Here is a 26,907-nt window from a genome sequence, read left to right as displayed (position 1 = left end):
CTGGCTTTTGAAAAGGGTCACCTCCCCAAAACCCACATTGTCTCCTTAACAGCGGCTCCAACCTGGATGACTTTCCCGCGAACGGGATAGTTAGCCTCTTGAGATATATGTGGCTGTCACAACAGCCGGAATGACCCTGGCATCCAGTGGGCAGAGGCCGGGGATGCAGATAAACACCCTACAGTGCACAACAGGACAAGCCCTCATAAACAGAATTATCTGGCCCCAAATGTCAGCAGTGCCTTTTTCCCCAACGGGAATAAAACGTCAAGTCCCAGAAGAGTGTCAGCCCGCCGGGGACTTGGAGGGCACAGCACCCGGTCGCTCACCCGGGACCTCCCCGCCTCCTGGGAGTGACTCCACCCCTTATGGAGGCGGAGCTACAGTGAGGGCGGGGCCAGGCGCTGAGAAAATAAACAAGACTTAAAAACTTAGAGCGGGGGGCCGCGAACCCAGAACCGCTTTTTTTTTTTTTTTTTTAAGATTTTTATTTATTTATTTGTCAGAGAGAGAGAGAGGGCACAAGCAGGGGGAGCAGCAGAGGGAGAGGGAGAAGCAGGCTCCTCACTGAGCAAGGAGCCCGATGTGGGACTCGATCCCAGGACCCTGGGATCATGACCTGAGCCGAAGGCAAACGCTTAACGACTGAGCCACCCAGGCGTCCCCCCAGAACCAATTTTTGCACCACGCGGGACCCGACACTTTTCCTGTCACCCTGAGATAACTGAGGAGCCGACCGCAGCACTAGAAAACTTACCACCTCACACTGGACGAATACAAAGGCCCAACAGACGCCTTCCTTTGGAAGGTGCACTCAGACTACCACTCCTGAGGTGCAGACGCGAACTGAGCGCCGTGGAAATCCCCAGCCCCCGGCACCTGGAGCACCCGCAGACTTTGGCGCGGTGGGCGTGGCTCCCTCTGGCCCTCCCGCCGCTCTTCTCCTCCCGCCTCCTCCCCCCCACCGTGCTGCTCCCTCAGCCCCGCTCCCCGCATGCGCGACCGAGCTCCGGGGGCGGTGCTGTTTCATCCGGGTACCCGGTGGCCGGTGGCTGTTTTGTTTTCTTGGCTGGAAACTAGGAGAAAGTGAGGCGGCCCCGCGCTGCGCGACACCGGGCTCGGGACCGACTGCACGGGCGGGGCTGGACGTAAGTGCCGGGCAGGAGTGGGAGAGGGGGTCGCCGCCACAGGCCGAGAGGACTCGGGCCCGGGGCTGTCTGCCGGGCCGGGGCTGACGGGGTCGTTATCTCCACCTTCTGGGAGGCTGCAGGCTCGGGCTGTGTCTCCCTGGACCCTTCCCGGCCGCTTCCTCCCGGACGGCTGCGTGCGGACCGCGCCGGACTGCCGGACAGCGCCCCTCCCCGGGACGTCCCGGGATCCGTGGAAATCATCGTGGTCTCCTCCTTGAGGGTTGGAGAAACAGCCCCCGAGAGCGAGTGTCACCCGCGGGTTCACGCGGCGGGGGGGGGGGGGGGGGGGGGGGGGGTGGCCGAGCTAGAACGAGTTCCCACATCCTCTCAGCTCGCGTCCACTCCAGACCTGGAATCCCGGGTCTGGGGGCGGGCTACGCGCAGCAGGGTGCGGGTAATAAACCCAAGAAGAATGGGCTCGGATGGGTTGGGGCGGGGGCATAGAGATGAACCGAAAGTAACACGCCCTGGATTGCACTTCCTTCCAGGGAAAATGAAAGGTGAATTTTCAAAACTGGGCTTGTCTCCAAAGCATATTAGCACTGGTTATAATCACAGGTGTTAATATTTAATGCTTAAAAGGGATGTTACGCTTGGACTCCTTGCTCTTCTTTAGAATATCATGGTTTTGGGCAATCAGAATTGCTCTGTACAGAGTAGCTAAACAGACGGATTCAGAGTCTCTGTAGGAGTTTGGGTGTGTCTTGATAATTAGCAAGTTATACCCAATTCAGGCTTTTTCAGTACTCTGAAATAGCGGTAGTCCGGATGTGTCTTAGGCCAGGTCTGCATAGCTGGGCTCCGAGGAGTGTTTTATGTAATTTGTTAGGTCGGCTGTGGTAATTCATCTATAGTAATTCAGCAGTGCATTTTTTGGGGGGGGTCTGAATTAATATTAGCTTCAATTTTATGCTTTCTTTTGGCTGGAAAGGCATCTCTTAGAATCAGAGACAGATGTTAAAATGAAATGGGTGTTCTTTACATAGAAATAACACCAAAAATCAGGATTGGTTCTGGAAAAAATAATGAAGTGAAAGTGATGTGAGTAGAAGACCTGCAGTGCATTGTTTAATTTCTTAATCTGAGTGTGAAGAAACACATGTTCTATGATAAAATGTGTAAATTCCCAAGACAAATATTTTTCCATATTTGGATACCCACCTTTGTTCATATTTCTTAAATATACCAAAACTATCTTTTAAATTAAAAAAAAAAACAACTAAATGAATCCAGATTTTGTTTACCAAGGTTTTAATGTGGAGATTGATCAAAAATTAAATCAAATATTCTGAAAAAGTATATGTAGCCAAGATAAAGTATTTCACTTTTATTAAATTATTCCTGAACTGTTAATTATTTTCTAGGAACATAACTCATGTTTGAAGCAAGTAAATAGGAGTACTTTAATGGAGTTGATTTTTTTGTTTTTTGTTTTTTAAGTGACCTGGGAAAAAAATGTCTGGATTTCTAGAAGGCTTGAGATGCTCAGAATGCATTGACTGGGGGGAAAAGCGCAATACTATTGCTTCCATTGCTGCTGGTGTTCTAGTAAGTGTCATTGATAATTTGGGCCTTCATTATTTTGTTGTGTTTGTTTTTATGTGTTTTGAATTCTGTATGATGTTTTTAAATATGTACTATTTATCTTTGACCACTGAATTTATTTTAATAAACGTTGATGTTTTGTTTACGAGGGAGTTGAGTTACTCCATTTTAAGAGTTGGAATTATGGTTTGAAAAATGATTAGTAGAGTGATTGGTTTTCTTTAAATGCATGTTAAAAATGATATATAAGATAGTATGCTTTGTATATTTATTCATTATATGGATAGTGCCTCCTTTTTGTGAGTACATTGAGATACCAGGAAGTGTTTAAGAAACAGGTCAAAACCAGTGGAGAGATATGATTGTATTTTTTCATAATCCAGAGTTAGCTTTCTTCTCAGTCTCATTAAAAAGCAAAACAAAAGAAAAAACCACACAGGAAGCTCATTAAAGCATATTGCCTAGAAGTAATTTATAGTATAAAATTTTTATTTACATTGCAAATCCCTCAAGGCATCTGATACTTGTGTTTTATGCTCTTATGTTGTCATATGCTCTAAATAGTGGATTTTAAATAAACAAACAAAAATCTAAGTTTAGGGGCGCCTGGCTGGCTCAGTCAGTGGACCATGTGACTCTTGATCTCTGTGTTGTCAGTTCAAGCCCCATGATGGGTGTAGAGGTTACTTAAAAATAAAATCTTAAAAAAAAAATCTAAGTTTAAGTATCTCCTCTTTGCTTATTTTTGCTCCTTTTGCTTATTCTCTGACATTTATAATCTATGAAAAATAATTATCCTAAAGTAATGGCAAAATATAAAACTACCATAGAGGGGCGCTTGGCTGGCTGCCTGTAGAGCGTGGGACTCTTGATCTTGGCATTGTGAGTTCAAGCCCCACATTGGGCATAGAGATTACTTAAAAATAAAATCTTAAAAATAAAAAACAAAACTGCTATAGAAATTCTGCTCTTACAAACATCCCCCCCCCCCCAAAAAAAAGCTTTAAATTTTAGTCTATGAAGAAAATATCTTGAATACACTGAGGTGAGAGTTTTTAAAAAAAAAAAAAAGAAAGAAAGAAAAGGAAGAGTACTTGTGCTAGCCAGAAAAAATGTCATTAATAGAGTATGGAACTGTCTATAACCTGATAAAAGTAATTTGATTAGCCTAAAGTAGTTATTTTTTTTTTAAGATTTTTTTATTCATTTGAGACACAGAGATAGAGAGTGCATGAGCAGGGGGAGAGGCAGAGGGAGAGGGAGAATCAGGCTCCCCGCTGAGCCAGGAGCCCGACTGGGGCTCAATCCCAGGACCCTGAGGTCATGACCTGAGCTGAAGGCAGACGCCTAAGGATTGAGCCACCCAGGTGCCCCAGTAGTTATTTTTAAAGAATTGCCAGGGGATGCCAGGGCTGCTCAGTTGGTTAAGCGACTGCCTTTGGCTCTGGTCATGATCCTGGAGTCCTGGGATCGAGTCTCATAGGGCTCCCTGCTCAGCGGGGAGTCTGCTTCTCCCTCTGATCCTCCCCCATCTCGTGTTCTCTCTCTCATTCTCTCTCAAATAAATAAATAAAAATCTTTAAAAAAAAAAAAAAAAGAATTGCCAGAAGATGGCAGTTCCCAGAGCTAACTGGGTCATGGTTGGGAGTGGGGGTAGGGCAGGAGGTTACTTTTATTTATTTTTAAAGGTTTTATTTTATTTATTTGTCAGAGAGAGAGAGCGCGCACACGCACAAGCAGGGGGAGTGGCAGGCAGAGGGAGAAGCAGACTACCCCCTGAGCAGGGAGCCTGATGAGCGACTCAATCCCAGGACCCTGGGATCATGACCTGAGCCGAAGGCAGACTCTTAACCCAAAGAGCCACCCAGGCATCCCCAGGGGGTTACTTTTTAAAACTTTCTAAGCTACTTACCAGAATTTGGCTAATATCTTACTCTAAGCTTGTGGTCAGCTGATATTTGTGCAGTTTTAATGTTTTTTCATTATGTATTTACCCTTGATAACATCCAAAACCAAACTCAATTAAGATAAATTATATTTGGTGTTTAAATTGAATTTAGCATCACACCTAAAACCATCTGTAGACTGCACTGTATACATCAAAAGGAAAAGCAGAACTGCAGAACCATTACTTATTTCACAACACCAAGAGAATAGCTAAAATTCTGTCAACAATAACTATTCCCACTATTATTTTGAATACTTTTTTTTTTTTCATTTTCAATGATAACCTCTTTCTGGAGGTTATGTCAGCAACAAGCCACTCCTGTCAGTCAGAATCTGAATCGCTTTTTTCCTTTCTCCTGCCATGGGAAAATAGAACTTATTTCTAGTTCACAAAATAAGTTGACAGACTTTATTACAACAATATAAAATAATGATTGAAGTAGGCTTAGAAAAGAAATTCGTATTACATAGTGATTACTGGCAGACTTAAGGGTATCTAATATTTATTCACATATTAAGCCATGTTCAAATTATATACAAGAAACTGCTAGAACATTTAAAAATTTTTGAAATTCATTAGAAGGGATATTTTCATTTAGAAATGTTGCTTTCTTTTTAGCTAGTAAGATATGAAATTACGGTAATTTCTCATTAGCATCACTTTTTAATGTCTGTTTTAGTTTTTTACAGGCTGGTGGATTATCATAGATGCAGCTGTCATTTATCCCACTATGGAAGACTTCAACCACTCATACCATGCCTGTGGTGTTATAGCAACCATAGCCTTCCTGATGTAAGCATCGTTGTTCATGACACTACTTAACATAGATTATCACAAAATAAAAATGTCTTCCATATAGTTTAGTAGAGTTCATATTTTTCAACGTCATCAATGTACTGGAATGGTTTAAAAGTCAGCTTGCAGAGGACTTACAAAGAAAAGCAACAGTTCTCTTTTCTAGTCTCCCTTCCAGCTCTCCTCTCCCACTTCCATCCCCCAGCTCCTCTCAGCTCTCCTTTTGTTGCTACACTGCTCATGTTGCAACTTTACTTTTAGGTCAGAAACCATGTACTTTGTCTAAGTGTTTGTTTATTCATTTATCCAACAAATATTCATTACGCTTTTCTCTTCTCAGGCTCTGCTCTAGGTATAGGAAATATAGTAGTGAATAAAACAGAGAAACATCCATGCACTTACAGAATTTATACTTAAATGAGTGAGACAGATAGTAAGCAAGGAGAAATAAATTATGTATATAGCATGCTAGCATTACAGAGAAGGGAGAAAGTTGATGTCAGGAGGAGGTACAGAAATTTTAAATAGAGTCAAGGAAGGCCTCATGAAGAAGGCGCTGTTGTAGTAAAGACTTGGAGAAATGAAGGAGCTGACCATGGGCATATATAAGAGAGGATCATTCCAGACCTATGGAACAGCAAGGACAGAGGCTCCATGACAAGGAGACCAGGATGGCTGGAGTAAAGGGTTAAGGTCATAAAAGCCAGAGAAGACTGAGACTAAAGAGACATGAGAACAAAATGTACCTCATGATTCTGCTTTTTTGCATGAGCAGATGCTTTTGTTAAGAGCAGTATTGGGCCAACTGAGGAACTTGAATGAGGTCTGAAGAGTAGATGGTGGTAATGGATCATTGTTAACTTCCCAATTTTAATGGTTGTATTGGAGTTCTGTGGAACTGTCTTGTTTGTAGGAAATACACATTTCTAGGGTTACAGGGCATCAGTTTGGCAACTTTCAAATGTTTCAGAAAAAAAAATTATTTGAACTAGATAACTTTTCTGTAAGTTTGAGATTATATACGAAACTAGTAATGCCAGAGAACAAATAGAGATTGTTCATTTTAGAATGTGCCTGGTAGTGGAGACTGACAGGGCAGATCATGGCCGTTTGACAGAGGGCTAAAAAGTCTATTCAGATGGCTCAGCAAGGAAAAAATAGGAGCAAAGAATCACTAACCTAAGAACATCTGCATTTCTTTTTTTTTTTTGAAAACAAAGCTTGTTTTAAAATGTATTTATTTTGTGTACCAAATAATGTGGTTGGTACAGAGATCACTGAACATAATTAAGAGTGTTTTGATCGTTCTAAAACTTAGATTTGAATGAATAAAGTAAGACTTCATATTATTATTTAAAAAGTCAGGGTGCATATAGTCAACATGTTTATTGGGCACCTACTATGTGCTAGGCGCCGAAAATAAAAATGGGAAACAAGATAGACACAACCCTTGCCCTCATGAAGCTTCCATTGTAGTGGTAGACACACACACATACATACACAATATATATATACTATATACATATGTGTATGTGTACATATATGTACATAGTATGTATAAAGTTCTGTAACTTTTTAACTTAATATATTGTGAACATTTTCCCATGATATTTAAATTTTTGAAAGGATACCTCTAAAGAAAGCAAGGCTATCTCAATTTAGAATGGTACTCTGTGAGAGTCAGCAAAAGACTTGCTATGTTTGGAACCTGTATCGGGGATTGAAAAACAAGACTTTACCACTTGAATCACTTTGATAATGTCTTCAGAGCAAAAAGTTATTGTTTTGCTTAATATATAATCATTTCTCCAAATATTGGACATTAGTACAGAATTATCACAAAAAATTCATTCCTAAGCCAATTTTAAGTAGTTTTTGGATATTCTAGGGACCTTTTTCTCTCTGTGTTTTGTCATGCATGCATATTACATGTTGAGTATGTCCCATGTGTACAAATGGCAAGCTAGGTAGCACCAAGCTAAAGATTGTTCCATCTCAGCAAGACGTAATTTTGAGAATTTCACTCTCAAATTTTAACAAGTGAGACATCATTTTGAAAAATTACCTCTCAAATGTTACCAAGCATCAGAATCACCTGAAGGACTTGTTAAAAGTCAGATTGCTGGACCCCATACCCAGAGTTTCTGCCTTAGTAAGTCTAGGGTGGGGCCGGGGAATTTTCTTTCTAATCAGTTCCCAGGTGATGATTCTGCTGGTCTGGGGACTGTCACCACTGCTTAGAGGGTATCTGGTTGAAGGGACTTGCTTAAGTTTACATGAACCCATTACTCAAGACTCATGAGGCCTAATCTTAAATTTGAGGCATTCTAGTTTATTGTATCTGGTAATTTGATGTCATGGGTATTTTCTCTTGGAGTCAAAGACCGTGATATCTTGGCTTTATTTTATTCATACAGGATTAATGCAGTATCAAATGGACAAGTCCGAGGTGATAGTTACAGTGAAGGTTGCCTGGGTCAAACAGGTAAACAGGTGTAAACAACATCTTACTATACATCCTTGATAGAATTATACATGGAAGGGCCACGTGTCTAAGTCCTTCAGATCAGAGATAGGATGGAAGTATATCTAGAGCAGAGGTTATAGATTTCAAAGCATAAGGTACAAGTCACATTTAGTCTAGCCTGGCTGTAGAGCCCAAGTACGCAGTCTTGAATTTCTAGCCCCGTGCAGTAATACGTAGATACAAGTGTACACAGTATAAAGGACAGTATGTAATAAAGAATCCGTGTGCAAAATAGACTTTATAGCACTTTAAGCTTTACCATATAAATTATTTTCTTCTCTTTTTTGCCAACTTTATTTGATTGGATTGGCATTTTGAAATAGAATCATAGTGATTTGGGTGTGTTTTGAAATATACAACATAAAATTTACCATCTTAACCATTTTTAAGTGTACAGTTCAGTAACGTTAAATACATTCACATTACTGTGTGACCAACCTCCAGAATTCTTTTCATCTTGCAAAGTTGAATAGAATTAATAGAATTTTGGTGCTTAGGTTCACCAAGTCCCTTCCTCCTCAACTGAGCAACTCCCGTCCCCTGGCCTCCATTGCCATGCACCTGAGTGAGGCAGGCTGAGTACAGGATGCGTGTGGCACAGCTTCCTCGAGAGTCCAGCTTACACAAAGACTTGAGGGGACACTGATTAAACAATCTAAATGGTAAACTTACATTATATCCATAAAAAAATAAATAGGCAGAATTCAAGTGACTTTTTTTCCTTTTTCTTCCTTTTTTTTTTTTTTTAAATGAAACAGGAGTCAGCCCTGATCTACACTTTCAGACTCTTTGGTTCACTCTCTTTATAGATGAACTGAAGTAGAAGAGATACAGAAACACTGATCTGCCATAATCATAAAGTATAAACAAATATATGAATGTTAGCAGTTGGTGTTGATAATGATAAGCCAGTAATAGCGAGGGCTAGGACTAGAATATGGCCATCACATCTCTAACTAAAATTTGTTAGCTAGTACAGCTTTGGGGATCCAGAGCCAGTTGTATTTAATACTACATCTATGACTGTCAGCTTATTATTTCAAAACTATTATTTGGTTTTATGTTTTGGAAATGAAATCAGAAATTAAATGTAGCCTTCTATTTGCTTTGCTTTATTGAACAAGGCAGTGTTTTTATTAAAATGTATTTGTGCTAATTAAAGAAACTCATCTCAATTCATTTTAGACAGTCTAAGGATTGTATTTTATAGCAAATCTTCATAAATATTTTATAAATGGGATTTAAAATTTGTCCTCCTCTGTTAACATAATTTTAATGTAGCTTTCCTAAGTGCCAGTCACAATAAGTTTGAATTTATTTCGCTGCCTGACTTACCTGAAAGTGAAGTATGGTAGTGTGTTTAGATTCACATATCACTGAATATGATTTTTTGTTAAGCATACCTATGTTATTGCTTGGAAGTTCTCTTGGAGGAGTTTAAGTTTTGGAATACAGTTTCTAAAAATATATGGAGAATGAGCCTGTAAATATGTTGAAACATATTTTGTGAGATTTTTATAAAATGGTTGAGGAATTTTTCTCAGTATACATATTTAAGGAGATTAATTATAGGCACTTAGAATATACAGACCAGCCAACAAGAAAAAGGCCAACGTCTGCACTGATGAAAGATACTCAACACATCTTCCATTCTTATTTTAGACTTTAAATGGCAACTACACATTTTTTCTGTTCTGGTTTTTGCTTTCCTTTTGAGAAGTTAATTGAACTGACTGCTGCCATAGGAGAAGCAATTCTGGTAAAATGTTATTTCTTTTAAGGTGCTCGCATTTGGCTGTTCATTGGTTTCATGCTGGCCTTTGGATCTCTGATCGCATCTATGTGGATTCTCTTTGGAGGTTATGTTGCTAAAGGTAAGAGAAAACAGTTCACATTTTTCTTCAATGAAATACTGAAGTTGTGCATTAGAGCTGGTTATTTTAGAGTAAAGGTATTTTTCATACAGGTGGCTCAGCTCCTAGCTACTAGCATTTATACCTGGGACCTCCCTTCACCCTATCCACATTTGGTTAATTTGGTATGTTTTTATTATTCCCTTTTCTGTATTTTTTCTTCTAATCTAGTGTCTGGAAGTAAGGGTACACAGCTCCAAACCTTGCTTCTCTTTGGCTTCCAAAAACCTCAAAACCGGGATACATATGTTCTGTAGCTATTTGGCAAGTTTTGTCTTGGTGAATGATATCCATGCAAAGCTCTAACATCCTAGAATTAAAATTTATTGAGCTAAGCCTCCCTGGTACTATGACATCATCTCCTTTTAGACAGAAAGTAAACTAACACTTCACGGGCATCTGCTGTATAAAGCCAGTGGAAAGCAAGGCCCGCAGGACAAGGCCTGCTCGTAGATCCCTGTGTGAAATTTTACCTTGAGGGACCTCAGAAAAATATGAACACCCCTTATTGTTCCAGGTAAAATTGACTATGCTTCTCACAGTAAAAATACGATATTAATGATTTGCAAACACTGGACCAGCAGAGATCTAATCTAGCCCATATTTTAACCCTTTATTTCTTTAAACAAAATGTAATTCTTGGATTAAAATCATGGGTTTCCTGACTTTTTTATTAACATCATTTAAGTCTTACAGACAGGAATGATAGGCATTTTAAATATGTATTTTTGTTGTTGTTTATATAACTTATTACTAAAGCCATATTCCCAAGAATGTAGAGAAGAAAGAAACTATAATAATGTACTGTTTTTAAATGTTTTGGTATATTTCCTCTGGTCTCTTCTCTTATGTTTTTGTGTAGTTATAATCATAGTGTAAATATAATTTTGAACCTAGGTTTTTGCATTTTACATGATATCCTCAGTAGTTCTCTTGCTGCTACAAAATCTTTATCACCATCATATTTTAAAAAACAAAAATGTTACTTTTTTATCATGTGAATTCCATAGTACTTGTTCATTATAGAATACTGATAAGAGGGGCGCCTGGGTGGCTCAATTGTTAAGCGTCTGCCTTCGGCTCAGGTCATGATCCCAGGGTCCTGGGATTGAGCCCCGCATCGGGCTCCCTGCTCTGTGGGGAGCCTGCCTCTCCCTCTCCCAGTTCCCCTGCTTGTGTTCCCTCTCTTGCTGTGTCTCTCTCTGTCAAATAAATAAATAAAATCTTTAAAAAAAAAAAATACTGATAATATAAAAGAGCTCAAAGAAGAAAATAAAATTATTGATAATTTTCCTCTCCCGGATGCAACTATTAATACAGAGCCCCTTTTTGTAGAAATGTGTTTATCTCACAGAATTTTTTTTTTAAACATTTTACTTATTTATTTGAGAGATAAAGTGAGAGAGAGCACAAGTAGGGTGAGGGGCAGAGGGAGAGGCAGACTCCCTTCTGAGCAGAGAGCCCGACGTGGGGCTTGATCCCAGGACCCTGGGATCATGACCTGAGCTGAAGGCAGACACTTAACTGACTGAGCCACCCAGGCGCCCCAATCTCACAGAATTTTTAGTCATTTTCCTAAAGACTTCTGGAGCCAGGTTATGCTTTGAGAATTATTAGCAGGAGATCTGTAATTTTATAAGTTGCCTTTCTGTAGGGTCCTTAGGAGCCATTCTAGCCATTCTAGTGGTAGTAGTTCCAACTACTGTGGAATATTTGATCTGGCCTTACAGTAGTGAAGCCTATGCAAACCAGCTGTCACGGTAATCAGATTAATTTAAAACTCTTCTGAGAAAAAGTTGATAATTCATCTACTTACCATGCTTGGTTTGTCAATTAATGAGTAATCATTGACAGCTCCAATAGTAGAAATTTATGAGGATTTCAACTTCAATCTGGGATAAATTGGAACAAAACGTTCCTCTGGCAGTCTTGCCCATCCTAGCTAATGGCTTCTGTCCCTCCAAACGTTCAGGTAAAAACTGGGTGGTGAAGGCCTGTCAAAGATGATACTTCTCTTTCTCTCGTAGCCCAGTCCATCAGCAAATCCTGCTGATTCTGCTGCTAAAATATATCCTGAATCCTACCACTTTTTTCTTTTAGAGAGAGAGAGGGGGGGAGAGAGAGAGTGCACAAGCATGCGTGAGCGGGGGAGGGGGCAGGGAGGAGGAGCAGAGGGACAGAGAGAATCTTAAGCAGGCTCTACACTCAGTGCAGATTCCAGTGTGGGGTTCTGGCTGACTACCCTGAGGTCATGACCTGAGCAGAAATCAAGAGTTGGACGCTTAACCGACTGAGCCACCCAGGTGCCCCTCCACCATTTTTTTTAATATAGATTTTTTTTTTTTTAAGTAATCTCTATACCCAGTGTGGGGCTTGAACTTAAAACCCCTAGATCAAGGGTCACATGCTCTACCAACGGAGCCAGCCAGGCACCCCCTGAGTCCCACCACTTTTTACCATCTCCGTTGCTACCACCCTGGTTCAGTCTGTTAGTCTCCTGTCTGATTTCCTGAAACCGCTTCCTCACTGGTTTCTGTTTCTCCTCTTACCCCCTTTTGTCTACTCAGCTCGGCAGCCACGGGAATCCTATTAAAATATGTCATTACTTTTCTGCTCAGAACCCTCCAGTGGCTTCTCATCTTCCTCAGAGTGAAAATCAAAGCCCTCACTGTGACTGCAAGGCTCCATATGATCTTCACCACCCCCCCACCCGCCCCTCATTCTTCTCTGATCTGTGTCCTGCTTTTCTCTCTTTTGCCCACACGGCCATTCCTCTCATGTGCCAGCCCGCCCCTACCTCCAGGCTTACTGTGCTTGCTGTTCTGCTGCTTCTCCATGGTCCTGCCCTCATGTACTTCCTGTCCTTTTGCCACTGTCACCTTCTCATGAGGTCTTCCTGGCCACTTGGATAAAATGTCATCATTCACTGCACTTCTCTTACCATTTCTCACTTTATTTTTTCTCCTCATTTACTTATTCTCTACGTTGTTTAGCTTCATGAAGATGAAAAAAATTTTGCCTGTTTTATTTACTTTCCACATTACAATGCTGAACATGGTATGCACTCGCTAAATATATGTTAAATGAAGGAAGGGAGCTATCACTTACTAAACCAGCGCTAGACTCTGTCACATGTATTATGTCATTTAACACTCAAACCAACCATGGTTACCAGAAAATTCAATTATGTAAGGCAGGAAACCTGCTATTCACCAGTATATCAGAAACTAAATGTTTTGAGACCATAAACCTTTAAATATTACAACTATTTTTACAGAAAAAGCGATCGTATACCCTGGAATTGCTGTATTTTTCCAAAATGCCTTCATCTTTTTTGGGTAAGTTTCTTTTGCATTCTTTATCCTATTTTTGTAATTCTTTTTTTTTTTTTTTTAAGATTTTATTTATTAGAGAGTGAGAGAGAGAACATGAGTGGAGGGGAGGGGCAGATAAGGGGAGGGGCAGATGAAGAGGGAAAAGCAGGCTCCCCACTGAGCAGGGAACCCAATGCGGGGCTCGATTCCAGGACCCTGGGATCATGACCTGAGCTGAAGGCAGATGCTTAACCGACTGAGCCATCCAGGCACCCCTGAATTCTTTTTTTATAATTGTTTCTTTTATGTTACTATATTTAGCTGATTAATTTACCCTGGCCAGTGTCCCTCCCCCATGTTATGTCATAAAGTATGAAGAATGAGACTGAGAAAGATACTTTAATATAGGGGCTGGTTGTTACCAAACTCAGGAACACACACTGACTTTATTAAAGTGTCACCACCTCCCCTTTAACGAAGAACTGTGATTCGTGTAGATTTCGTTACAAAATACTAACCATGTTTATATTATTTTATTTTTATTTTATTTTTTAAAGATTTTATTTGAGAGAGTAACCATGTTTATTTTAAATCTGTATTTCTAACAGTTGCTTTCAGTGAAAGCCTGCTTAAAACCTTTTCTCCTTAAAATTTTGTTTCTGAATGCATTTTATAGTTCGTTCTATCCTTGGTGTTATTAGAACTTATGCATGAGAATTGAGGTGTGGAGGAGAAGCCTTAACATTTTTTATCCTTCTGATGCAATGACAAATTAAAAGATTACTAAAACCCCTAAAAACCTTAATACTTTTATCAATAATCTTCTCTAATGTTCATTCTTTCCTGGATACTAAGGGCCTGCCCTTTTCCCTACCTTTAGTCTTCCACCCTTGCCACCACCACCCCCACCAACCCCACACCCAAAATCTTCTCTTTATCCTCTGCATCAGGGATTCTTTTTTTTTTTTAAGATGTTATTTATTTATTTATTTAAAGAGAGAAAGTGGGGGGTGGTGGGCAGAGGGAGAGAGAATCTCAAGCAGACTCCACCCTGAGCCTGGAGCTCGAGCCCAGGATCCTGAGATCATGACCTGAGCTGAAACCAAGAGTCGGACTCGTAACCGACTGCGTCACCCAGGCGCCCCTGCATCCGGGGTTCTTAACCATCATCCTGTGGGTAGGGTTCTGAAGAGGGGGAAGCGCCAGACATTTCTGTATGCAAGACACTGGTGTTTCTAGGAAGAGAGTCTATGGCTTTCATGATTTTCAAAGAAGTCCCTAATCCAAAAAAAGGTTAAAAAACTGATCTGTATTCTAGGACAGTCTATTGTAGGACTTCTTTTCTATCCCTTCCTACTGACCCCCCAAAACGAAATCGAAGCCCCATATCTACTTCAGCCACTCATGAAATGCTGATAGTTGCCCTTCAGTAACGTTCAGCAGTGGTATCCAAACTTTTTTTCCACCAGGAATTCTTGCAGTTTTATAATATCAGTTTGGAAATAAGAAAAAAGTGAACTTAGATATGCAGATATGAACTTAGATAGGCAAGATGCACAACGTCTTTGGGTCTTTCCTTGGGTCCTCAAACTAGTGGAGAAAACCCAAAGGGTTTAAACAACAACAACAAAAAGTTAAGCCACTGATTTTATGCAGAACATAATAATGACCAGAGTTTATTGAGCAATTACTATGTGCGAGGCACCATTCTTAGTATTTTACCTGTATGCTCTCAGTTAATTCCTGTAACAACTCTGAAGGTGGCCCCATTATTATCCCCATATTATATGTGAGAAAGGAAGCACAGAAAAAATAGGCTCCTTGTTTTGAGATCATGTGGCTAAAACTGAGGCTGTCTGACTCCAGAGTTCAGGCTCTAGCTACTAGGAGGATGACGTTCCAGATTTGGGGGTGAATTCAGTTGATGTTTTCTCCTTTTGCTGTCCTCAGCCAGTTGTTTAGGTATGGGTTCTCTTTCCCTCCTCTCCCCTCCTTTTTTGGGAGTATAACACCGTACTTCAAAAATATAGCACGAGTAAACCTCATTCCTCAGCTTTATGAAATAAAATTCGGGTACGTTTGTTATTTTGTAGGATAGTGTAGCATGTTTATGAGCAGGACGGTGTGGGTAGGTAGGATTTCTTTTCCTTTCAAGCTGCAGGGCTGAGGCTTGGGCATCTGTATAGAGGGACCCCAAGCATCCTGAGCTCACTACCCCAATGTCTCCACAGGGTGGGAGGCCCTTGGGAACTCAGGGCCCCACAACTTCAGCCAAGGGAGGTAGTGTGAGGGTGTGGAAGAAAAGCTTCAGGATGGAGTTGGGGGGAGGGAATTTACTGAGAACCAGCCAGGGAAGGGCAAACAGCAGCCTTCTTTATCATTCTTTACTGTGGCAGAGAGAAGGGGTAAAGCAAGGTCCATCTTGAGATGCTGCCGTAGCAGAGAAGTCACTGTCACAGGAGGGAGGGACAGCGGATTGAGGGGGAAGATTTGTGGGAAATGTGTTGTCTCTTCCAGTGAGGGAAGAAACACATGAGTTCACGAAGCAGTTTTCATGTCACAAAACCCTGGAAACCGATCATTGACTTGTCTCAAATTAGTTATGATAAATTCCTTTTATATGAAACAAGTTTGGTTAGTTTCTTATTTGGTACTATTGTCCCTATTATAAAGACTAAAAACCGTGTTTTTTGAAAATAAGCAAATTGAAATTAAATTCAACTAATAAACACTGTTACTAGAATAGTTGTAGCAGATTGCCTACCATTCTGATTTGTAACAGAACAATAATACTGAGCAGCAGCTGAGAAGTTACTGTTCCAGAAATCAGACACAGATGTCGGTACCAAAGGTGACCATCTGACAGTGTAGGCGGGACTGGGTTTTGCCCAAGAAACTCTTCAGATTACAGTTTACATCTGTTGACTAGTGTTCTGAAGTATGTCTCATCCAAGCTATCTGGAGGGTGGAGGCCTGCTATTAACCAGAAGATCAGAGATCAAATCCCCTTTTGGAGCTTTATGAGATCCTTTATAAAGAGAAATTAACATACTTGCAAGAGAGGATACAGACAGTTTCCTGGCTGCATTTTTATTTTCCTCAAAAAACACTCAAGTGTTTACCTCTAGAAAGGCTTATGAAAGCCTTTTTAAATTGATCATTACGATTGCAGGCTTAACCTGGAGTAGACACTGGGGCCTGGAAGACATGAGAAAACAAATGCAAACCAGCCCTGCCACTGTCTATCACCATCTTCAGTTTCTTCCTCCCACTTGCCCCCCACATCCAAGGCCTCTTGAACGGCCTCTGAAGGGTCTCAGACTTGTTCTCTTTCTGTCCGTTTCTGTTGTTGGGTCACCATCATCCCTTCCTGAGCACTTCACATCCCTGATGTTTCCTCCCTTGGATCCAGTTTTCCTGTGTCACTTTTTCTTCTAAAACATGCCTCTAATCCTGTCATTTCTCATCTTAAAATTTTTTAAAAACTTGGAGCTGTCTACAGAGGAACTCAACACTAGTGGCCATCCAGCCAAATTCTGTCCATAGTTCTGTTTTATTTATCCTATATAGTATTTTCTGTTTTATTGAGCCAACATTTAAAACTCAAGAGACTTTTACGTTAAAATCCGAATTTTTGGCTTTTTCTCAAAAACTGGAAGATCTGACAATCCTGAGCCTTGCACAGCAACAATCAGGTGGAGGTGGATAGTTGTTCCTTTTAAATAGAGGGTGCATCTCTGCAAAACCCCATTTCATCAATTGCCTGGGAGTGAGTATCAGTCGCCCTCTATAGTAGAACATACAGGCTGGCACCTGCCCTCTTGACTCATTTAAGGCATGTGCGGCCCCTGTGGGCAATTAGCCACCACGGTCAGTTGGTTTACCAAATCCTGGCCACCTCCATTCCCTATCTTTCTTATCTCTTAAGCTATAATCCAGCCATATTGCACTCCTCCCTTCTCTACTACACTTCAGGTATCCTTACGTCTATCCAGAGATCTAGATCTCGACATAGACCCGTAATCTCCTTATGCATATAATTGCCGTCTTGCCCCTCTTTAAGTTGAAACCTTGAGGACAGCTGTAGACAGTTGCCCACCTAAACCCTGGATGGTAAGTTCTGTGTGGGTATATTCCTGACACAACAGTCTTTCGGGCTTCTCCTGAGGCCCTGTGGTCTTTTTTTCCTCTTTGCCTTTTGATATGTTGTTTCCTCTCCCTGAAACATCTTCCTTCGTCACACTAGCTCCTGTTCCTACCAGTCTCCCATTGAAACTGCTGCTTATCCTTCAAAGCCCATTCCAAATATTACCACCTCTGTAACTTCTTTCCTAACACATTCAGGCAGAATAAATTCTGTATGTTTCCATGTTCTCTCAACATTTGATAAATACACCTCTTCCCCGCCCCCCCCCCCCCACGCTCCCTCTGCCATTACCACATTGTGTCACCAAGAATGTGAAATGTGAGCAGCTTGAGGGCAGGGACACCATATCTTTTGTATTTTTATAGCCTGAGCACCTAGCACATTATATTCAAAAAAGGTTTGTTGAATGAATATGATAAAATTAGACATATAATGGTTACAATACTAAACATCAGTTAACTTTTTTTTTTTTTTTTTTAACATCGGTTAACTTTTTAAGAGTGGCATAGGTCTCCAGTACCTACCCGGAAGTCAAGGACGTGGGAAGCACATGATCAGTTTTTGTTCTGATACATTCCATGGTTTTTTTCATACAACTCATCAATCCTTTGTTGCTAGTTTCCCACCATTCTCCCAGTCTCACATACTCTTTTTTTTCCCCCCAAACTCAACTAGATGTGATGTTTCTTATTTTATTTGCAGAGGACTGGTTTTTAAGTTTGGCCGCACTGAAGACTTATGGCAGTGAAAACATCCGGTTTGCTTCCGCACAGCAGTCCTGCATGGGTTTTTTACTACTCACACCCCAGTTTTTTGTAATGTCATTTTCTAAACTCATTTTTGAGTGTAGTCTCAGCTTCAATTTGTGTAATACTAAAATCATGAGAACTTCCTATGTAAACAGCAACAAAAATCTATTGTGGTGTGCATTGGATTAACTTATAAAATGTTGAAAATATGCCACATGAGTAATTTTTATTAAGTTTTATCATGGTGTAATTTGTAAAAATAAATTACAAAAGGAATTATGGATACATCTTATATGAGCATTTGTCATATCCAAGGTCTAAAACTACAGATTAAAGTGCTCTGAAGATTTATTGTGTCTGTTTAAATGTGGCCTATTCTGTGTCGAATGTTAAATGAAATATAAACATTTCTTGTTTTTAAATCTATGCAGTGGTCAGAATTCTTTCTCACTATACTTTGTGTTTGGTTTATACAGTTTTGCCAAAAATTCTGGAAACATTTCAGTGTAAGTAGCCATTGAGGGTCTCCCAAGGGGTGAGTGACCGTGTTGGTGCCCCTAATGGGGGGGGTGGGGAGTGGCAATCACTCAGCCATAACACATGGTCCTGGTGGGATGCTGACAGTCACTCCACATCCACCATTGAAAGAAAGAGGAAAAGGATAGAGACTTGACACTAGGCTTTACTCAGGTGACAAATTTTTTGTTGTTGGTTTGACAGTGAATTGGATTCCAAGTTTCATCGTATCTCTGTACTGAACCACTAACCTCAAAATAGACCAGCAAGGTCAATTAAAATTACAAACATTAACTACTGAGAATTCTCATGGTCTGTTCCTTTTGTCAGGCTCTCCCCTTCCCCCCACCTTGGCAAAATGGGAATCTTTTTTTAAATGAACTAGCTAACTATGGGGTACCTGTTCTTTAGAAATACAGCTTGAAATGTTTTCTTTCATAAAATTTGCTACAGTTAGCCCTTCCTGAAACACAGAATATCTCCTAGATGATTTAAATTTGTGGTGCTCTTGTCCACACCAGCCATGTGGTCTTCACTGTGTACATATGGAATATCTCCTGGGCATCCAGACACACTCAAAAAAATGGCCATGTTGCTGCCATCCCACAGCCAATCACTCACGGTGGGTTTTCAGAGAATTCAAGGGCATCTGAGAGGTTGAAGGTCCACCTTCTCTTTTTACCAGATGAGGGAACCCAGACTGTGGAAACATTGATTTTCTCAAGGTCACAGAACCAGTTTTTTAATCTTGAGACACTGTATCTCCACAGTTGACCATGTCTTTCCCTATAGTTAAATCCAGAATGTGCACAGGTTATAAGAACTACTTTGTGAAACTGCTTGAGTAGAAACACAATGTCCACATTATAGGACTAAATATAAGTGAATTCTTAATTTTTCCCTATTTTATTCTCTGCTCTGCTGATGTAGACAAGAGTTCACTGGGTAGCATAGCACACTTTGTTAAGCATGAGAAAGAATCTAGGAATTGTCAATAAAATTGAACCAATACCTTAATTACATGTCTGCACCCAAGAAAATACTGATAGCATCATTTTTAATGAAACCAAACATTTATTTTAAACTATTATGAAATTACCAATTCAAATAAATTTTTGATCTTATTTTTTAATACCAAATTCATCTCTGACCTTGTTCCATTGTATATAAGGAGACTTTGCTGTAACGAGTGTCTGTCATCCACAAAAAAAGGGGGGCAACAGTGAAAGGAAGTTGTCTCATTTTCAGACAGGCCTTGTTTTTCTTGGATGCTTTTGCTTAAAATCCGATAGCCAAATGAGGAAACTGTGAAAACAAAACAAATACTTTTATTACAGATGAACCCTTATGGTCTTAAAATTTGGACACATACTGATTCTGGCTTGAACTCTGGAAACTGACATGTTGACGAAAATGTCTTATCACAGACGTCTTAGAGGGTCTTTCACAAAATCTGAATTGGAAGAACTCTTAGATCTCATTTCTTACAGCTCCTTACATGCATCATTGATAAATAGTGATCTGGCTTTTGTTTGCCCCCAGTGACAGAGGACGCACTTCACCCAATGGGTGAATTCACCGCACTATGAATTACTTCGTAGTAATTTTGCAGACAAGTTCAAGTTGTTAGCAGTTTATACAGCATCGCCCACTGGATATAGGTAAATTCTTTGGAGAACCATAGGAACAAATATTTGTCCTTTTCTACATGACAATCTTTCAAGTGTTTGAAGATTGTTCTTAGGTCTCCTTTGGGTCTTCTCTTCTGCAAGCTGAGCATATCCTAAGTCCTGGGGTGGTGCCACATCATAGCCTGCCCTAAATCACTGCGTGTCCGGTAACATGGACCACAGAATTGTAGAAGTGGGAATCAGAGTGGCTAACATTTATGGGGTGTTTTTTGAGGATCAGTGTGCTAGCATTTCCCACACATTATGTCCTTTAAACCCTTACAACGACCTGGTGAGCTATTACTATTCCTGTCTCCACAGAGATGGGAACAGTGAGGCTCTGAGAGATCACAGAACAAGGGGTGGTAGAACCCAGATCCGTCTGACTCTGGAATGTGGAATTTGGTCTCATTTTACAAATGAAGAAACTGAGCCCCAGAGAAGTAAAGAGACGTGCCTGAAGGCACTACTAGACTGCCAGTGGGTGAACTAGGACTCGAATTCAGATCCGCCTTCCAGAACAAGGCTCTTTTCAGGGGCCTCTCCAAGAGGGGAGGAGTCTGTTGGCAGGCTCCTAATCTGTCTTCCTACTTTGCTTTAGAAACCCGCTCTCCTCATTTTTGTTGAACAAGCGTTTGTTGGATCCTTACTGTGTGTCTACAATGTGTATCTTAAATCAGAAGCAGGGGTAATACCAGTGTGATGAGGCTAGGTTTTGAGAATTTTGCCTAACACCGCAGGAGGGACTCAACAGATTCTGAGGTATTTATATGCTAAAACTGTGGTGTTTATGTTTCTTGGCAATAAAATCATTTTTAAAATAAACTGCAAATACTTGTTCAGAAGCCAATGGATGATCTTCAGCATATGGCACTCATTTCAGAATCCATCCTACGAGCTCAGTCTTGCTCCACTCAACTCTAAAACTATCCTATCATTTCCCCACTTAAACTTTTGGGAGCTTCCAATTGCCTGGAGGATGAGTCAAGTGGCTCTCGCCTACCTTTCATCTTTCCGTTCACCAACCATCTGAGCCAGGTTGCCTCCTGCTTCTCCAGTTCTTGCTCACAACCTTCCCCTTGCTTGGAATGTCTTTCACTTCCTGCCACTTAACCAAATCCAACACAGCTCCAAGTTCCATGTTTCCTGACCTCCCCAAGCTCTACCTTCTCTCATTTGTCCAGCAGCTACTGCCAGGATGACTCACTCAGTGCTTAACAGATAGAGCTGTGCATATAGAAAGATCCAGTCCTTCTACATGGTGAAAGTCCTAGTTTCTCTGAACCCCCACACAGTACCCAGGACAGGGCCTTGTCTGCGATAGACTCACAAAAAAAGCTATTTTCTTCAGAAAGGTTAACTGTGGAATTAGTTTTAATAAGTGGATGTCAGTGAGTCCTTGTGCTTTGGAAAGCATGAAATAAAATCCATGGGTTATTAAATTGAAATAAAAAATTGAAGGAAGGAATTCATGAAAAATTGTGTCAGGAACTGAATTTTTGTAAACCAGTATCTGAGGTAGGATCATTGTAATCTATAGGAAGACAGAGGATTAGAAGATGCAGTTCCTTGAGATCGAGAGCTGCATTACATTTAGATTTGTCTCTCCAGCTCTTCACACAAGAGTTCTGTCATATATTAGGGAATACATTAAATGGAATTAATTAGTGAATGAATGATTAATTAGTAATAGAACCACCCAAGGATGACATGGGTACCTTTGGGGAGTGGTGAATGCCCCATCCCAAGAACTGTCAGACATGGTTTGGGCAACCAGTGAAGGAATGTCCTTTCCAACCCCCAGGTGTCTGGTTCTCTGAAGTGCGTTAGGACATTCGATGATGATTAAAATGTCTTTTCAGATGGTTTAAAAAAAATTACCCCTGGATTTATCAGCTTTGGAAGTTTGAACTCTTGCCACTTCAATGGATATTTGGCTTTTCAAATGAAAGCAGTGTTCTGCTGCTGAATAAATGTTCTGCTCAGCTGTAAAAGGATAAATCAGAATAGTGGGGGGAGTAGTAACTATCCTCCAGGAGCAGCTGTGTCTTTCAAGCCAAATAGATACCAGTTCAAATTCCTCCTTTTCCATTTACTAGCTTTATCATTTTGGACAAGTTACTCCTCTTCTTCTTCTCCTTCTCCTTCTTCTTCCTCTTCTTCCTCTTCCTCTTCTTCCTCCTCATTTATTTTAGAAAGAGAAAGAGTGTGGTGGGGAGGGGCAGAGGGAGAGAGAGAGAGAGAGTCTTACGCAGACTCTGTGCTGAGCCCGGAGCCAAACGTGTGGCTCGATCTCACAACCCCAAGATCATGCCCTGAGCCGAAACCAAGAGTCAGATGCTTCACTGACTGTGCCATCCAGGCGCCCCATTCTTCATCTTTAAGACAGGGATGCTTACTCTTGAGCAGGGTTGTTGTAAGGATAAAGTCAGATAATGCTGAAAAGCATCTAGCACAAAATCGGAAACCATCGTCTTACGATAAATGATAACTATTATGCTTATGCATTCCTTCATGGTTGGCTAAACCCCCAGTAATAAGCTTTCCTGTTCACGTGGTGCTTTGCATTTTACAGTTTACAGAATGTAGTTACAGCCATTATTACCTCGTTTGGTCTTCAAAACAACCCAGTGAGGTAGAACAAAGATTACCATTCTTATTTTACCAGTAAGAGAGGTCAAGGAACTTGCCTCCATGAGACCTTGCAGAATGGCAACTGGAATTCAGGTCTTCTCATTCCAGGTCCGTACCCGTGGTTTCACTTCACCTGCTGCTGCAGTGCCCAGCGTTGGGGGTGGGGGTGTTCCTCAAATTTCCTTCATTCATTCAGCAAATATTTATTGCAACTCAAATAACTGAGCTGGATATTGGTCCCATTTGTGGCATCCCTCATTAATAGCAGAATGCTTGGCATATAGGGCTTGCTCAATAAATACTTGTGGAATGAATGGATGAATTAAACCAGCTTCCTGAGTCCTTTCACTAGATTACCCTGCTACCACCAAAGGGGCAAGAACACTCGGCAGGGACTGAGAGAGACTGGCTGTAGGGAGAAGCTGGTACCAGATGAGACCGTTTATAAGCAACAACATGGATGACTCTCAGAATAATTATGCTGAGTAAAAGAAGCCAGAAAAAGAATGTACTGTATGATTCATTTATATAAAATTATAGAAAATGTAAACCAATCTATTGGACAGAAGGCAGTTCAGTGGTTGCCTGGGGATGGAACGGGGTGGCCTAGGGAGGGAATAGTTTCAAAGAGGCACAAGGAAACATGGTGGCAATGGATATGTTCATTATCTTGACTGTAGTGATGGTTTCATAGGCATATAAATATGTTGAAATGCATCAAATTGTATATTTGAAATATACAATTTAAATATACCTCCGTAAAGCTCTTTGACAAGGAAAAGGAAGAAGAAGCGGAGTTAAGAGAAGAGATAAAGAAGGAGGCAAAGGAGAAGAGGCAGGTTCTCTCTACAAACACTAATGCCGGGCGCCTGGGTGGCTCAGTTGGTTAAGCGACTGCCTTCGGCTCAGGTCATGATCCTGGAGTCCCTGGATCGAGTCCCGCATCGGGCTCCCTGCTCGGCAGGGAGCCTGCTTCTCCCTCTGACCCTCCCCCATCTCATGTGCTCTCTCTCTCTCTCATTCTCTCTGTCTCAAATAAATAAATAAAATCTTTAAAAAAAATAAAATAAAATAAAAACAAACACTAATGCCAAGGCCCATAATGAGGCTGGTTCTCTGTCCCTTTAGTGATCAGTATCTAGGCATGCCAGGTGGAGAAAGGATTGGCTTGGGACTCGGGAGGTACAGTTCCTGGTCTTATCTCTGCTGCTCGCAAAGGTATGATGCTGGGCATTAGCCTGGCCTCCGTCAGCCTCCACTTCCCATTTATAATTTTGCAATGTTTGCCCAGCCAACCTCAGCATCACATGGGATTTACCTAAGGTGACACATCAGACTGCATGGTGGACTATGAGTGCTGGCCAAAGGGAGGAGTGTAGTGGGGTGACAGGGAATGAGCCCTGAACCTCTTTCTAGACTAGTCATGACAACAAACACTACACGGAACACAGAGACCCTCAGCAGCAGCCGCGTTGTTCGAGTTCTCTGTCCTTTAGCTAAATGACCCCAGACTCCAACAGTACACGTGGTCCTGTGTCCGCTAGCTACCGCTTATCAAGAGTTGTGTTCTAGATCCAGCTCTGCCGCACACTCATTGTGAGAACCCCGATGGTCACGGCTCCGCTCAGTGTGTCTATCAAATGAGACTGGACCTGCTGGCTCATGCACCGCAGGATTCGATCACCTTTACGTCAAACCCTTTGCCCACGTTGATGACCCCAGATAAGGGAAGTGTGGCCAGCAGCCGTTCTCACATCTCTGACCCTCAGTGACTTTGAGGCATCAGGGGAATGGTAACCTTTACCACTTCCCTCCCCAGCTTTTACCAGCACACACACACACACACACAATTTTGTTTTTAGTTTGTTCTCACAAACACCAAGTCAACATACATACAGATATAACAGATATCGTTCTAAGTTCATTCACTCAAGATCTATGACCTTAGGTTAAAAATCTTACCTCCCAGAAAGCTTGGTCATCAAAATAGTTAGCTGCATGAGGTCCCTTGCATATTTTGAGGTTTAAGACCAAACCTGTTAAAATTCATAATTATGTGTTAAACCTTTAGAGCACAGCATTTGTTATCTCCAAATTAATCAAAATATCATAGGCCAGCTATGGTTATCTCAACAAAATCCCTTTTTCTTCTACAGCCAGGAGACAGACAAATTGAAGCGCTGGCCTTCCTGGACCAGCTTTATTAATTCTATAGACATCTTTTAAAAGAAACTGGCAAGAGCAATTATCTCCAAAGGATTTAGATGATACTGAGAGGTGTACAGTAGCCACCTATCTGACATGCTTCCCAAGGTGGAATAGAAGAGCCCTATCAGACGGTGCTCCTACTTAAAAGCTGATCTATTTGGAACACGAGAGCTACCATGGACAGCAACTCCAATTAGGTGCTCCTGTCAGTCCGGCGTCACTGGCTTCAATAAACTCTGTGACCTCAGCTTAGGACTCCACTTGTGTAGTTAGGAAAGTAGTTTATACCAACTTGCTTTTGCGCTATTCTTCTTTTCACCCATCCAGCCTCTGCCCAGAGAGCTTGGCCCTGTGTATTCCTCCAGCTATGCAAAGCGAACCGAATTTCCCAGGATACGTGAAGGGATTGCTCACCTTTCATATGAACCAGGGAAATGCCATTGATAGATTTATCTGTGTATTTTTTTTAATGTGTATTTTTAATGGTGATTGGTCCCAATGTATTAAGTAGTAAGATTAACAAGAGTAGGCGTGTACTTATTCACATTTTCCTTTTGTAATGCACACCTTTAACTGATATTGACATGTAGGGTGTAACCAGCACACCTCATTTAGCTGGAATTATTCAGAAATGATCTCTAACACCTACATGAACTTTCCACATAGCTGAGGCTTACTCACCACTGACAAAAATCCACCCAAAATATATTATATTTTCTTGTCTTATGAGACAACATTAAACACATTTAGATTTTTTTTTTTTTTAATCGGAACCGTTGCTAGGAACATCCATTTATGAAATGTGCTATCTAATGCAGAGGAAGTATGTAGCTGTTGAGGGTTGTTGGATTCTCTTAGCAGCCCAAGTTTCATGTTCTAGTGTCTAGCTTTAAGAATTTCTTTTCTTCCGTTAGGCTGTCTTTTTTCACCTCTCACTTCTACCAATGTGCCTTACCTCTAGAAACCTGTCCCATTTCTAACCTGCCATTTCTGATCTGCCGGAACTGGGAAACTCAATAACCATGCTTGATGGGATTGTTTCTTACGTAAGTGTAGACAGGCCCAAATTTGGGGGGGGGGCTCTTGGCAAGCAAAATGCTCAGCTTTAGGGGGTCAATTTGGTGCTATCTTGGCTGCTTGGTGGCCTCTTTCCCCCTTCCATTGTTCATGTTCTTTTTATTTACCAGTGTTCTTACGTTCAAAGCCACATGTAAAGAGGAACACTCGTTGGTCTTAACTCTTAAAGGAACAATATTCTATTCTCTTTCTTGACTCCAGGCAAGCATTAAAAAAGCCCTCCCAGGGGCTTTAAAAGATGGTGCAAATCAGTGTCACTTTGTGAATACTAGTGACAATGGTGAATGGTGTCACAGTCCGGGGGGAGGGTTGCCAGATAAAATACAGGATGCTCAGTTAATGCTGAACTTAAAAAATGGGCACCTTGGGTTTTCACTTGCTAAATCTGGTAACCCTACTCAGTATTAGACTGTCACCATGAATAGAATGTAAACTTACGGAGGGAGGCATTTGTCTTATCTGGTACTTAATCAATCACCTCAACTCTGCTGAAAGCTGAGGCCAGTGAGTATATTAGAGTAATTCTAGTCAGTCTCGCTCTCTAAAATCACCTAGGCAATTCCAAAAAGTATCTTTCTACGTTTTGGAGCAGAAAAGAAGCCAAATGATTAGTTACCACTGTCCTTTCATTTTACAGAGAAGGTACCCAAGGCCCAGAGAGAGTAAACTGATGT

The 26,907-nt window shown here is 41.0% G+C and overlaps 2 protein-coding genes across 2 annotated transcripts in view; one reads left to right on the top strand and one right to left on the bottom strand.

The window, feature by feature from the left end:
• Positions 1–996: 996 nt before the first annotated feature.
• Positions 997–18,479, top strand: TMEM50A (transmembrane protein 50A). Its single transcript, XM_032391017.1, has 7 exons — positions 997–1,148; positions 2,631–2,738; positions 5,363–5,475; positions 7,896–7,963; positions 9,787–9,879; positions 13,196–13,256; positions 18,082–18,479. Exons 2-7 carry the CDS (start codon positions 2,646–2,648, stop codon positions 18,125–18,127), a joined length of 474 nt encoding a protein of 157 aa, XP_032246908.1. The 5' UTR covers positions 997–1,148; positions 2,631–2,645; the 3' UTR covers positions 18,128–18,479.
• A 1,228-nt stretch (positions 18,480–19,707) lies between these two features.
• RHCE (Rh blood group CcEe antigens) overlaps positions 19,708–26,907 on the bottom strand; it is a 36,120-nt gene continuing 28,920 nt past the window's right edge. The window contains exons 9-10 of the mRNA XM_032391005.1: positions 24,911–24,984; positions 19,708–19,949 (exon numbers count right to left, since the gene is read on the bottom strand). Coding sequence (XP_032246896.1) covers positions 19,923–19,949; positions 24,911–24,984 — 101 coding nt within the window. The 3' untranslated portion in view covers positions 19,708–19,922. The remainder of the gene's footprint in view (positions 19,950–24,910; positions 24,985–26,907) is intronic.

The sequence above is a fragment of the Phoca vitulina genome, unplaced genomic scaffold (assembly GCF_004348235.1).
Source record: "Phoca vitulina isolate PV1807 unplaced genomic scaffold, GSC_HSeal_1.0 scaffold2, whole genome shotgun sequence".
Classification (NCBI taxonomy): Eukaryota; Metazoa; Chordata; class Mammalia; order Carnivora; family Phocidae; genus Phoca; species Phoca vitulina.
The sequence above is the reverse complement of the archived record's forward strand: the minus strand, read 5'-3'. Positions and strand labels throughout refer to the sequence as shown.

What these genes read in the sequence shown, in the direction of transcription:
- TMEM50A (XM_032391017.1), top strand. Translation starts at nt 2,646, where the DNA reads ATGTCTGGATTTCTAGAAGGCTTGAGATGCTCAGAATGCATTGACTGG. An exon ending in GCAACCATAGCCTTCCTGAT is followed by an intron (nt 5,476 to 7,895) that starts GTAAGCATCGTT and finishes TTATTCATACAG; the next exon opens with GATTAATGCAGTATCAAATG. An exon ending in TGGAGGTTATGTTGCTAAAG is followed by an intron (nt 9,880 to 13,195) that starts GTAAGAGAAAAC and finishes CTATTTTTACAG; the next exon opens with AAAAAGCGATCGTATACCCT.